The sequence below is a fragment of the Prenolepis imparis genome, unplaced genomic scaffold (genome assembly GCF_030444845.1).
Source record: "Prenolepis imparis isolate NDT839.2.m4 unplaced genomic scaffold, iyPreImpa1.0 SCAF_11, whole genome shotgun sequence".
Taxonomy (NCBI): Eukaryota; Metazoa; Arthropoda; class Insecta; order Hymenoptera; family Formicidae; genus Prenolepis; species Prenolepis imparis.
In genome coordinates, this window is record NW_028141169.1 from 571,198 (window position 1) to 585,966 (window position 14,769).

Here is a 14,769-nt window from a genome sequence, read left to right on the forward strand (position 1 = left end):
GGGCGTCACATCCCTACGGCATCAAGCTTCGTTCACAAATTTCCTCGACTAGTTTAAGACGATCTCATTATTACGTTACACTATTGTTGGGATATCTCAAAAATAGTTGGGTAACTTTAATCGTTTTTTGTTTAATAGATTTAAAATTACAGATAGTACACAGCAATATCATTCGTTTTTAATAAAATTAAATGGTCATTAGTTGGTCCACCCAAGCCTAATTCCACGACTTAGAAATTTACAATGTCATGATGCTTTTTCGTACTGCATAAAATGCGCAAAGTACTAAGAAATGTATCGATGTTTACATAAAGCTGTAGTTTTTAATTTCTATTCTGTAGAAAATAAAAGCTATCATTATATATCTTATTTCAAAAATTGGGAACTTATTAACAACTAAAAGTCTATTTTTTTTAGAAATATCTAGGAACATTAGTACATGTTTAATGGAAGAACGAACATGCGAATGGACAGAATCCTTCTCAGTGAACTAGAGTGTAATTCCTAAAAGAAGCCTAAGAAATTTATATAATATTTATAATTCGAATCTATATATTATTTAATTACTTCGTACTTTTTTTTCAATAAAACTGGACGACATTGAAACTTTCTTACATTGAAGTTTCGTACTACTATGATTTGTGTTAATGATAAAAAATACCCTGCAATTTCTGCTACGCAGAATATGATTTCGGATGTATAAAAAAAAATGTGTTTACTGATTTTATATATATATATATATATATATATATATATATATATATCTGTGCATATTTTTACAGTAAATGTAATTAAAATTTGTTTTCTGGAAACTAAGAGATTAAAGAAAATAAATCCATAAAATTTTTAAGACTCAAAAAAGTATTAACGAGCAACAGTTTGCGGCATAAAAAGAGAATGAGGTTCATTCTCATATGCTCTGTGTCGTCCAGTACAATCAAATAACAGTACAGTCAATAAACTTTGAAATCACAAACATGGAATATCAAGACTCTGTTATAATATCAATTATAAATTATCTATCCGTAAATTTTTTATGGGAAGCAAAGAGAGAATAGAACTAGTTAAAGATTTATATTCCGTGCACACGAACAGTTTTCTTACCGCGTGGTTATTTTATCATGGACGGAGAAGATACCGTCATTAATTTTAATAGGTACACGAGCCATGAAAAAAATTGTAAGTATTGTTAGACTAGAAATTAAATATTATTTATAAAAAGTTATATATAAAAGTAATTTGTTATTATTAAAGTAAATATTAAAAATTCATGGAGATTACATTGCATGAAATAAAATAGAGAGATAGCGAGAGAGAGAGAGAGAGAGAGAGAGAGAGAAAGGGAAAATAAAAGCAGACATAATTTTTTAAAATTATATAAAGTATTATATAAATACGTAAAAAAAGTTATTCGAAATTTATATAAATTATTACTTTTATTTTATATAGAGCCTCTAAATATAATTTACGCTCGTATTTGCTTGCGCTCGATGATTATCTCGCGCAATACGAGTCTTCTTTTGATTTTCGAAGCCTTATTTACACACATAAGTATATCCACGTATAAGTATATACCCGCATAGAGAAAATAAAGCTATGCTCGTGCACACGGTATTTTTTTTTATCATACAAGACAAGAGACGAGAAAACGAGATAATGAGAGAATGAGAGAAAGGAAACGGAATAGAAGGGAATGGACGGGACAGAAATATAACAGTCGCGGTGCGAGCGCTGGCTTATGCCGAAATGTTTGTGATTGTCGTTAATTTATTGCTCTAAAACTTAAACTGAGAGATTTGCGAGCTGAGCCAGCGTCCTCACCGCGCCGCGCGAAAGGCGTCGCTATATATCTGAGAAATTCTATCAACTTCCCTTTTTGTTTCTCTCTAAATCTCGGGCCTAAAACCGGTATTACATTACGGGGTTGCGGGTTCGATTGCGGTTGGAATTACGATTGACAGTTACGAATTGATCAATCGGAGCAAAGCAGCTTGCAAACAGCTTGCAAGTCAATTCGCAACTGTCAATCGTAATCCCAATTGCAATTGAATCCGCATTTCGTAGTGTAATAAGAGTTTAATGCGCTATTTCCGGGGCTGATTGAAACCGGTACACAATCTTGAGCTGAGTGAAAAATTCCTACGAGAAATGATGTTTTATTCTCAATCGCAAGCACACAATGCAAGCACAATCATTTTTCTTTTCTCACTGTACATTTGGCATCGAAAATTAAACTCTGCAAGATGTAAAACCGGCTTCAATGCCGTTGCGTGTTATCGGGCATTAAAACTAATTAACTAGACTCTTTCATTCGTTATCCCGATTTACATGTGTACGATGTATACCCGATCACACGCGCGCAAAATATCCTCTTGTACATACATCCTACAACGATCCTACAACAATTTTATATATATATATATATATATATATATATATATATATATGTATATATAAGTATTCTCTCGCTTTTTAAATTCTTTTTTTTTTGTTCGACACTTATCGTCGACAATGGTATTATAACAGGTACGGATCGAGAAAGGCATTTCTTTTCAAATACTCCAAAGGAGCGGTAAAGGTAAGCAGAGTGTCCTAAATGTCGCGCTTCTTCTCTTTCACGAATGTGAAGTCGATTTTTTTTTTACAGTGCACAATCGTTGAAATACTAACACTCAATAGTTTTAATATATTGTGTATTTTTCATTTGGCCTGCAGATTTTTAAAGATCGCGTTTTTTGCGTATTAAAAGGTCCGCATCTAAACATTTTTTATTATTTTTGTATATTATTGTATGTATATGATTCAAAATTAATATACAGCTCAATTTTTCAGAGATATTACATTTCTTATTTTTTTATCAACTTTCTTGTTAATTTTTGTAAAGAGCAGGTACAAATTAAATTAAATTTTATCTCGAAAAAGAGACGTATTCAAAACTATTGAGCGCTAGTATATATGTATAATCTTTAATAACAGAGAATATTTAATAACAGAGAAAAGAGAGATGTAAAGACGGAGGATATACAATGATAACATATTCGCGGTTATGTCAAATGTCGATACATGTTTCACAAGTATAATAGAATATAAACTAGAATTCCAGAGAAGATCACAGAAATATATATAAGTAAAAGGGCCCGATTAAGACGCGTGAAAGAAAGAAATCGTTGCGTGCACGATCGTTATTGACTTGTAAACGGCGTCTCTTCTTTTAGAATATGCGCGAATCCGATAAGCGATAAGCGCCTCAAAAATTCTACACATATGTACATAGATCTTATATCAATACGACAAAAAAAAAATAATCATTATAGTAATAGTACGTTAATAGCGATAGACTGCATCTCTCTAACAACTAATTGGTGTTCGTACGTTGATCCCTTTTTACATTTTGGTATCGTGTTTATATAGAATGTTCCTTTTTTCGTTTGTTTTCCTTACTGTTCTTTCTCTTTAAAATTATATTCTCTAATTTTCTCTTCTTTTTTTGTTAAAGCTAACAGATTATCGATCCGCTTGTAGCACCCAGTTTCGAGTGGAAAACTATGAACTTTTTGCACATGCATCCAACATGAGACAGTTAATCTTTGTTTGGCATCGTCAAAATGTTCCATCAAGAGACTCGAGACTTTAATTGGCACAGATTTCACAATTGGAATTGGCCTCTATATAAATAATCTTTTCGCAAACGCGTGACTGGTCCATTTTATTATCCATTATTTTCTTTCGTATACGAGAGATATATTTTTCCAACGTCAGAAAATTTGTTATAAATGTGTACATGTATATGCTTGAGTGTATATGTGTATGTGTGTGTGTATAGATACACACAAAATTGACTGTCTCATTTTGGACTGGAGAGACATTAAATGTCGTTACGAGAAAAATAGATTTGCTCCGACTTCTTAGGAGCAATCTTTTCGGGGCTGCTCCCTGGCCGATTATGGTCCACTTGCCGGAGTACAAGAACGCGAGTAAAGCTACAAGTTCCTCGGGCAAGTATATACGAGTGAGAAAAATAAGGATCTATCGATCGAGAACAGCTACATAGTTACGTATATATATATATGTATATATGTATAATTATGTGATAATTGTGTCCTAGTAGTATAAGAGTATAATTTCGAAGTATCGACAAGAAAAAATACGACATTTGGCAAACACGTAATCGTCGACCTCGTAATTGTACGTCGAACGAGAATATTATTCGGATATTATCACGAGCGATTTACATACGTCGTCGAAAAAAATGCCGCAAAGACGTCGTCAAATTATCGACATTATAGATCGATTGTTGTTGTATCTCTTTCGTCGTTCAAGACAGTTCAAGCCCTGGCAATCAACACTGGAGGTCAGAGATCGTTCTCCATTTCATCTGTCGCTAATTGAAAGTGCTTTTGACCTGGTAATATGCAAAATGTCGTTACAAATCCACGTACTATTTAAATAGATGTTTAAATAAAAATTAGATATTTAAATAGATATTTAAATATCTATTTAAATTATAATTAAATTTAATTATAATTTAGATAGATATTAATTTAGATATGCTTACAGTTACGTTTAAACATAAGAAACGAGGATACCTCGTCGAACATTATTTTGTTCTAGCATTTAGAAGTTTTTTAGATTCTTGTACGTCTTTTACATTTCGCTGTCTTGAATTTCTCATTAATCTAATTGTAAGTGTAAATTTGTTGATCGATTTTTCGATCGAGAGTGCGCGATAATGTACAAGTCACAGGATCAAGTAATAATCATCAATTCAATAAAACAATTGCAAAGTGCAAGTTATTATATAATCACACTATATAGATAGGTGTTTTATTAGAACACATTGCAAAGAAAGAAAGATTGCGAGATCAGTTCGAGATTCAAAAATCGCGGCACGTAAATTTCGCAAATGTATATATATGTATAATTTCTTTTGCTAATCAAACTGAATGAAAATAACTAAAAATTCTACAAGTATTGATTTAATATAGCGCGTTAAAAACATCTACTTTTCACGACGACAATAAATTAATTGTTATTTACGTTTGAACATTCACTTGCTGTGGCGCGTGTGTTTATATTTGCGCGCTTCGTTGCCGCCGCTTGCCGCCGCGAGCGCTCGCTGCGTCGTCATTCGCGCGCCGAGCCTCGAGCGAGAAGGACGAAGGACGCGGACGGAATGCGAACGTGTCGCGTTTATTTCTCGAGACGTACATATAAGAATGTTGAGACGACGACTATTCAGAGTACGTACATATTTCGTATGATTTATACATTTTGAGGAGAGAATTTTAAGAATTACAACTCATCTTTTCGCACGTTACAATCTTTACGGAATAATTGTTTCTTCAATTCTAGCCTATATATAAACACAGACATATATATGATACATATACATTTCGCGGAGTCCTTTGAATTCTTTGATTCAAACGTAATTTGCGGATCGAGATCGAATGCCGAGTCGAATAATTCAAGTAACGGGATATATATTATGTCACAATCGCTTATTTAGTATATTCATTTCGCGTGATTTACGTTTCGAAGAATATCGTGCGTGCAAGACAGAGCATTGACTTTGACTATTTTCGGATAACTACACGATATATATTTTACGAGATATATGTTCTGCGAGTATATTTTTCATTGTGTTTACTTGCATATTTATTCACTGTTACCATAATGCGAGATGATAAAATATAATGTTAGGGTATATAATATATTAGGGTTAGCAAAAGAGATTACACATTCGCCGCGACGCGTGAAGATAGTCGCGATGAATTTTCTGAATGAATATGGCGCGATTTTCGAATGTCGCAATAATACTGATCGCAACCTTTCCGTTGTTCCTTCTTCGCAATGTATTGTTATAAAACACGCGTCCTACGCGCGCGCGCGCGTGATTAACATTGTCGGGAGTGCCGTACAAAGTGTCACGCAATTATGTGTTATTTTAGTAATTATTAATGCGTGTGCGCGATCGTAATATTGTAATCGTGTTTCGGCGAGTGAGTGTGCAGTCAGTGCCATACAAGAAGAGCAAAGGTCAAATAAGAGAGATGAAAAAGAGGTCCAGGGAGGCATCAGGCGACAGCGGAGCAACCGTAGGGTAAGCGATTTTTAATTAATTAATTAATTTAATTCAATACTTATTACTTATAAAATTAATTGTTTGTTTTTTTACGCGATCTATTTTATATTATTGCATAATGTAATGCATAAAAAATTTAAATTTTATTTGACTTATATTTAAAATACTTTTTAATAAAATAGTTTATAATAACAATATATATGTATATATATCTTTATTGTGTTTAAAAATTATATAGCTATTGAAACAATTTTTTAAAATTAATTTTAAATATGATAAACAGAAATCTTATATTTTTTATAAATCTAGATAATTATAAATTTTTAACAATTTAAAAATATATATATATGTATAAAATATTTTAACATTGTTCAAAATTTATAATTATCTAGATTTATAAAAAAAATTAAAGTTGTATTTATGATATTTATAATTAATATTTAATATATTATATAACAATATATAATATATTAAATATGAATTTAAATAGTACATATTATATATTAAATATAAATATATATAATATAATTAGATATATAAATTACTGTTGTTTGAAATTTATAATTATTTAGATTTAAAAAAAATATGATTTTTGTTTATCATATTTAAAAATTTTTTATAACTTTGAAGTATAATTTTTTATTAGACATTAATTATTAGTTTAAAGGACCAATGAGAAATTCAATTGAGAAATAATAATTTTTTTAAATGTCAATTATTTTTTAAATGAACGGCGCTTGTTTTATATGTATATTTATAATTTGGATATATTTCTATTTTACAGATCAACGTCTAAAACTCCGCTGCTCCGCATCGTCCGGTGAGTGTTAAATTATTTTTTATTTTAATCTTGAGAAATCGAATTTTAAATCGTCGATTTAAAAATGCTCTAATTTCAACGAGATAACGATGAGGAATGTTGCTAAACATTTTTGTGATCAATTTTTCTTAAAAGTATGAAACACTGTTGTCACGTGTTAATTAATTGTTAGGAAAAGAACAAAGTAAAAAATGGTAAAAAATATTTTCGCGATTACTCACTTTCTAAATACGCTGCTAGATCATGATCTTCCGCAATCACAGCGAGTTGATGCGGCGTATTGCCATGTCGATCCCTCACCATCAAAGACGCTCCGGCAGCTACCAGCATGCAGCAAATAGAACGACGTTTGTACTGAGCTGCCTTATGTAAAGCGGTTTGCCCTCTAAAATTAAAATAATTATCTCTGTTTCTTGAAATCAAAATTAAATCGGATTAGAATAGAATTATGTATAGGAATTGTATGTATAGGAGAAAGGCTTGCGAGAAATTTTAACAATGTCCAATTTCGCGGATTAAATTTTAAATTTTGCAGACGCATGAAAAATTGCATAACTTACTTGTCATTGTCAATCATGTTCAAAATTGCCGACGGGGCATAGGCAATGAGATATCTGACAATGTCTTTGTGACCGTGTTTCGACGCCAAGTGAAGTGCCGTTTGGCTAGTTTCGTCGATCGATAAAAGCGAGTATCCTTTTTCACCAAATTCCTTCAATGTCGAAAGATCGCCAATTTTGGCCGCTCTCAATATATCGTCGCAATTTTTCTCGAGTAATTCAGTGCTGAATCCGTGAACTCCCGAGCTTAGACTGAACAGTCTTTCGCGTGGGCTGCGCAAATTCAAACCGAGGTCTTTAAATTAGAAAGCTTCTCCCCTCGCGCAAAATTATTTTTATAATATTGTGTAATAAATAAATATTTATTATCCAAGTAAAAATAATTGAAGCGAATGGCCGGACAAGAAGTTAGCATTTGTAATATATCGAGTTTAGTTTTCCCCACGGAATATAAACTACAATATGTTATCGAGTTACGAAGGTGTATTTACCTTTTACACCTTGTAAGAAGCATTCGTGCGGAATAAAGCTTTATCTAGTCGAAAGCCGATAATTTTCAGCTTCTTCCCAGAAGCTTTAAAGCTTTAAAGTTATCTGACGTCACATAAATATTTTTTCCGCTCGCTTCAATTATTCGGATGATTAAAGTATATTAAAAAAAAAACGTCCACATGATATTCTTACCTGATAAAGCGTTGGTCGTGATGTTGCTGCGATTGATCTGTACGAGCAATGCCAGAGTTTTGTTTGCGGGACTCGCGATTTATAAGAGAATTCGATTCGACGTTGATGTCCTCGCTCGGTGATGGCACATCCAAGGAGTTTCGACTCGCTGGATACTTTGGCTTGACGGCTTGATTTTGATTATCGGATTCTTTGTCGAAAGAAAAACTTCCGCAAAGTCTGGCTTTCCCAAGGATGGAAGATCGTTTTTGTTTCCGTGCCTCTTTTGATGCGTTCGGAGTCGTTCGCTCCTCCGTCACTCTGGCTGGCATCTCCTTTAGACGTTCATCGCTATATCATATTCATATCATAGAAAGCTTGAGCGAAAGAATATAGTTATTAGGTTTCGTACACAAAAAAGTGCCCCTTGCATACCTCGGCTGGACTCGCGCAGCCTCCATTTCTTGACTCGCGATGATTTGGCTCGGTCCAGTTTGGCCCTCGTGCTGCTGAACGGTATCTTCATCGAGAATGTAGACAGCTTCCACGGCGACATCCGTCACGTAATGTAACTGTTCCTGGCCGCGATCAATTCTGAAGAATCTTTCCGTAGTGCACGCTGGAAAAAGAGAGATCAGCCGGACGTTTTATGTATTTTTGCGTCTCTAACAAATGACAATTAGATCGTAAGTTGAGAGTATATCTTGCGAAACAACACTTACAATCGAGGAAACAACAATAATCCACGTTATAATCTTTCGCCAAGAGCTTCCTCAGGGTCTCCAGATCGGTTGTAGCATCGAGATCAAGCGGTTCCGCTAACCACAACTCTGCCGCTTCCTTTAATCTCTCCTTGTCGTGATAATACGTTTCGTAATCTGACATCTTTATCTTCATCACGGGTAGCTTTAGCCTCTCTAATCTCGCGACATTCTGAGGAGGTTTGCCCGCGTTTCTCCTTTTCGCTAACATTGTAGCCTTGTTTAACATATTTAAAATTATGACGGATGGTAGAAGGCGACAGGCCTCGCCGTCGACCTACAACATTCAAAAATATCGAATATAAAGAGAGAATATGATATATTATTCGAACAAATTTTTAAAATAAATTTGTTAGTCATCTTGGAATTTTTTCACGCGATAATTAAAGAGAATAATTAAAATCAAATTTTTAAAGGAAACAACTATAGAGAAATTAAAAAGCAAATAAATTTTAAGTAAGAAAATTTAAATACGCGATCGTAATAACAAATAAAAAGAGATAATTCTGCTATCGAAATAAAGTCAATAGAAATTTTTATGCGAAAGAATATGCTTGCCTGCATCGGTATAGTCTTGGTCGTAACCAGCTTGGCTGTGCTGCATTGTACTATACAAGTGCCGTGTCCTCGTGCTTGTAAAAGAGGCAGCTGATATGTGGTCAAACCAACCACCTCGATTAAACCGTCATCCATGGCTGGTTCCCTGGTGCCGCTAGTCGCACTCCACGGATGCGTTCCTCCGCCGTAGGAAGCGATATTCAAGAATAGTATAGCGTGGACTCGATGCTCCTTCAATTTCGGTGTCATGTCCTGACCGTCGCATTCCAAAGTCACGAAATCCGAGAGGTCCTTCCATTTCGTGAGCAATAAATCCTTGCAGCCCATCTGTCCGTAGAACAATTTGTTCCTCATTCTTGAATTAAACTTCTCCGGATGAGCCTCTATAAATGGTTAACAGCGAATTTATCACAAAGTTCTATAAAGTACAAGTTATTTTTTATCTATATTACTTATTTATATCGAATATACAGAAAAATCGAGAAAAAGAAATTCTGAAGGAATCAACGAAGAAATAATAAATATGAAACGAAACGTGTCAATCAATAATAAAATCATTCCCATTCGAATTAAATTTTCAATACTATCGGTTTGAATTCGATATGATGAAGAATCATAAGGCCTCTCTCTCTCTCACCTCGGGCTTCGTGAAATTCGAGAGCAATGTGAGCGTCTACGCCGAGAGAGAAGTAATTATTAACAACGTTAAGCGGCAAATTCTCCTTCCCTTTGCCGCCATCGTCGTCGTTCTTGGCATCGGGATTTCTCTCGACCTTCAGTTGCCATCTGTCGAGTAGAGTGGTCTCGCTGTCACCTATACTTGTCAAGATCTTCCCGATCGGTTCATCCTTGTAGCCGCCTCCCCATCCTAACGCTCTCGCCAGATCGTTTCCGGTGCCTAGAGGAAGTACTCCGACCGCCGGCGCTGGATACGCGCCAATCTGATCCAGGATCGATAGAACCCAACCGACCGTACCGTCGCCTCCGCAAGCCAAGACGCGTAAATTGGGAACTTTCTTGAAGAGCTCCAGTCTGCAAGAACAGTTTCCTCAATCAGCCATCTTCTTCTTTCGTTCTCTCTCTCACCTCCTTGCCGCATAGGTAAAATTATTCATCAGAACGACCTACTCACCCCATCTTCGGACCACCTTGCGTCAAGTCGAAAACTTGTCTCGGATTGAGCAGCCATTGAAACTTTTGCAGTAACTTCGCGCCCTGATTACCGCCGGATTTCGGATTAATGAAGACTAGAACGGGCTTTACCGTGGCCGTGGGAATGGGCTTGACGATCCACAGCTCTCCTTGATCTTTCTCCTTCTCTTTCTCCTCCTTCTCCTTATCCTTGCTTTTCCGGCGCGAAGATCCGCCGCCGCCAGATTTTTTCTTCCTGGTTCTTCTCAGACTGCTCTTAAAGCTTCCCTTTCGTGGAAGTTTGACGATCCACGACGGCGGCACTACGATCGACTCGTGAGTGCCCAATTCGCAGTTCTCGCCTATCTTGTGAACGTTGAAACACGCCTCCTTGTTGTGATACGCGGTCTTGCACCAGCTGCAACTCACCGCCACGATCTCCCTCGAGCTGAAGCTGAGCTTCGATTGGAAAGACTTGCCGCAATTGGCGCATTTACCCTTCTGATATCGTCGGTGAACCCAGTGATGGTGGGTTGTCGTTTGTTCGCGATACTGACGCACTCCCACATCGCGAAAGCTTGGCTTGCAAGCGAATTCTAAACTTGCGACGCAGCAGGCATGAGCTACTACGCGACAAGCGGGACACTTCAACCGGGGTCCGTGTTTCTGGGGGGGGGGGGGGGGGGGACAAAAAAAGAAAACGATTAATCAAAATCTCGAACAAATTTTTGTTCTTAAAAGTATTGGCGAGAATTTAGTAAAGGCTATCGTAAATTTGCAATAACACGAGCAATTAAAATAATAAGACAATCGATAAAATGCGAGTTGTTATTATCATTATTCGTATTGAATAACAATAATAATAACTCTAGTATTAATTATCTTACTGTTTTAGTTACTTATACTCTTGTAAATTTGTAGACTATAGTTTTTAATGCGCACAAGTGCAAGAAAATTCGCGTATCCTTATGGAACTTACGGAACAGTCGTTGGCGTAACAAAAGTCACCGGATGTAGCGGTTGGCACCCAAAGATGGTCCCCGTTAAACGCATTTGGACCCCAATCTGGTGTAGACCGAGGCTCACGTTGACCACTCGTGCTCCCTTCTCTGTCTTCTCCGCTATCTTCTCTCCCTCTAGAATCATCAAAATATTCGTAGAAATTGTTGCAGACAATTTAATTTTCTCGCGTCAGCAAAATATATATTCTAAATTGAAAGATTATGACGAAGAAGGAGAAATAATTTAATATTTTTTAAATTTTTTCGTAAAATATCTTGGAAATATCTTGGTAGAAGTTCGCCTTTAATTATAAAATTTACTTGTATATAGAAATATATAAAGTTAAAGGGCGAGGACGTGCGCGTGCGACATACTCTATATATATAAAATTAAAATTCTTCAAGCTCGAGGGTTCGACACGTGCGAGAAAAAAATGTCACATATCTTTGAAAAATGTCATAGAAATGTTATTAAAGATTTAAGCTATTTTAAACGACTCGAGTTTAGTTTCGCACTGCGGTAAGAGAGAGAGAGAGAGAGAGAGAGAGAGAGAGAGAGAGAGAGAGAGAGAGAGAGAAAGAGAGCGCTCAAAATTCTCATATAAAACTTTAACGACTACAGCCACTTTTAGTGACTCTCTTTGATGTAAAATATCCCGTCGTGCGTAAATAATAAGTAAAGAATGTGTGGAAAATAATCACATGGCGCATGAAACGTGTGCGCGATATATTTTCTAATACACTTATAAATTCTCTCTCGATCGATATCTCTTAAATATTTCAATTTCGCATCCATCACGATAATGGATATACTTTCTTTTAATACACAAACATATAGTTTCAGAGGCGCTCAATATTGCTGTCCCAGTTTATAGAAGTACTCTGAATAATAATTTATGTAGCGTGCTCTTTTTAAGTGGAATCGTAAATAGAGAAAAGAGACAGAAATCGTGGCAGCAAGAAAATCTTTATATATCTTTTCAGTTTTCTTATATATATATATATATATATAACTATATATATATATATATACACAACTCCAAAATTACTTATAATAAATAAAAAGCAGAAATAAAAGAGAAAGTCAAGATATAAGAAATGTATAAATCCATTCGGGGATTGCGATTTATTTGAGAATTCGTAAAAGATATAGGGAGATATTGAAAATTGAGTAGAACAAATTAAAGTTTTCCATATTTAAATTAAAAATTATATATTTTATTACAATTAATTATACAACAAATTTAAAATTAATATGTATGGATAATAAATAAAGAAGATTAAGAAAAAAGAAGGTAGAAATATAAGATATCCACATTATGTTTTTGTAATTCATAAAATTAAAAATTTGATTTTATTATCCAATTACTTCAACATTTATGCATTTTAATACATATAAACTCATGTAAACCATTTTATATTATTCATAGTTTTACAAATTGTATATTTATCATTTTTTAAAAAAAAAAACGAATTTAATGCTAAATTGGCTTGTTCTAATTTTCTGTTCCATTTTATATTTCTACCATTTTTTTCATTTTTGAGAATATGATTAAATCCAGACTAAACCCAGCAATTATGATTTTATTATAAAAACGCGAAAACCAGTAAAAACAAAATTAAGTAAAAAAATCAACTGAAATATTAATAGATTAATTGAATTCATTATTCAGAATGAAAAAGAGGGTGAATCAAGAGGGAACATTGAGATCATTTATCATTTATGTATACCAACTCGGAGTGAGCGATAAATAAAAAAAATCTATAGATTCTAAAGCTGGATAGAAATGGGGACGCAATTAAAAAGATAAATGCGCGCGTTTATCGAAGCGATATTGAATGGCCATCGCCTGATATTTAGAACGGGAGGCTGCGTCCATCTAATCAGACGTACCCACCCTATCGAAAGTCGCGATTCCTTTCCGGGCAGCAACGCCGTATATCTCGTTCGAACGTCCGTCGGCAGTACGATGTCGACGCTCTTTGACCTGATACTTTGCTGCGGCACCGCCAGCGAATTCGGATCGCTGACGCCTCCATTTTTATTGTTATTGAAACACGAGTCCACGGAGGCGGCGCGATCCCGGTGCTCCGGCACCGTCAGAAATATGTCGCGCACGATGAATTTGGACTTGTTCGGTTCGATCTCGTTCTCATCGTCGTCGTCGTCGTCGTCGTTCGCCTCGATGATATTCGTTTTCCTCGTAATCGTCGTCGTTTCCACCGGCACGGCGGGTAATTCGAGGGGGTAGGTGGTGAGAGCCTCCTGCCTGGATAGCTTCGGCGAGGCGAGCGACCGTCTGCGCTGCCTGAGCTCCGAAAAGTCCACCGCGACCTCGGAATTTGATTCGGACACGATCTCGACTATGGGCGAGACGCATCTCTCTCGCGTGGCGCACGCTACGTCATCGTCGAACGTCAGGGTGACCCTGATTTCCGGGCTACTTTCTCTCTTAGACTCGTCCTCGTGTTCGGATTCGTTCTCGGAAAGATCCGACGTGCCGCTGTCGCTCTCGTGGAGCTCGGCCTCGGCCTCTTCCCTGGAGAAATCCTCGGCCAGCCAGAGGCTCCTGTACTCTTCGACGCAGGCACAATGGTAACATCCGGAGACTTGGATGATCGGCGTTTCCGGTCGCTCGAATCCACCGGGCAGTAACTGCGGACCGGGGAACGATGGACTCGCGGAATACGCGTCGAAACTCTTGGATCGTTGACCGGTCTGAAGCTGCGGCACTCTGAGAGTGGACGAACCTCTCCTGCCGCGAGTCGAGTCCTGCGATCTCGCGGAGGAACACGTGGAGGACGATGAAGAGTTGGTGCGATCGTCCAGATGTTTCGGTTGCAGCTGTATCTCGTCGAAGGAGGCCGATCGGATTTGCTTGGGCACCTCGAGGCTAGATTGGGACTTCATTTCCGCTCCCGTGGGAGTGCGCGACCTCTTGAAAGTTGAGCGCAATCTCTGCATTCTCTAGCCTGATAGCTACCTGGCGACCCTGTTGTCCGCGTCGTTGGACATTCCGCTATTATCTCTCAACGACCTTTCAAAGAAGATGGCTCGATCGGTCGCGTTGTTACCTTCTTCGCCTTCCTCACCGTCGTCGAGATCGGACTCGCGATCGCCGCCGCGTTCCTCTCCTTCTTGAATCGCCTTCTTGCACTTTAGAAAGAACAACGACGACGACGACGACGACGA

General features: G+C 36.6%; 1 protein-coding gene across 1 annotated transcript; it reads right to left on the reverse strand.

Annotated features, from left to right (window-relative positions):
* Positions 1-115: 115 nt before the first annotated feature.
* On the reverse strand, positions 116-14,541 carry Rdga (retinal degeneration A). The gene is made up of 11 exons (XM_083049851.1): positions 13,475-14,541; positions 11,555-11,711; positions 10,577-11,241; positions 10,082-10,476; positions 9,445-9,827; positions 8,848-9,163; positions 8,561-8,744; positions 8,147-8,476; positions 7,463-7,735; positions 7,124-7,287; positions 116-4,402 (listed from the first exon to the last, which is right to left on the reverse strand). Exons 1-11 carry the CDS (start codon positions 14,539-14,541, stop codon positions 4,353-4,355), a joined length of 3,984 nt encoding a protein of 1,327 aa, XP_082905977.1. The 3' UTR covers positions 116-4,352.
* Between the last annotated feature and the right edge of the window lie 228 nt (positions 14,542-14,769).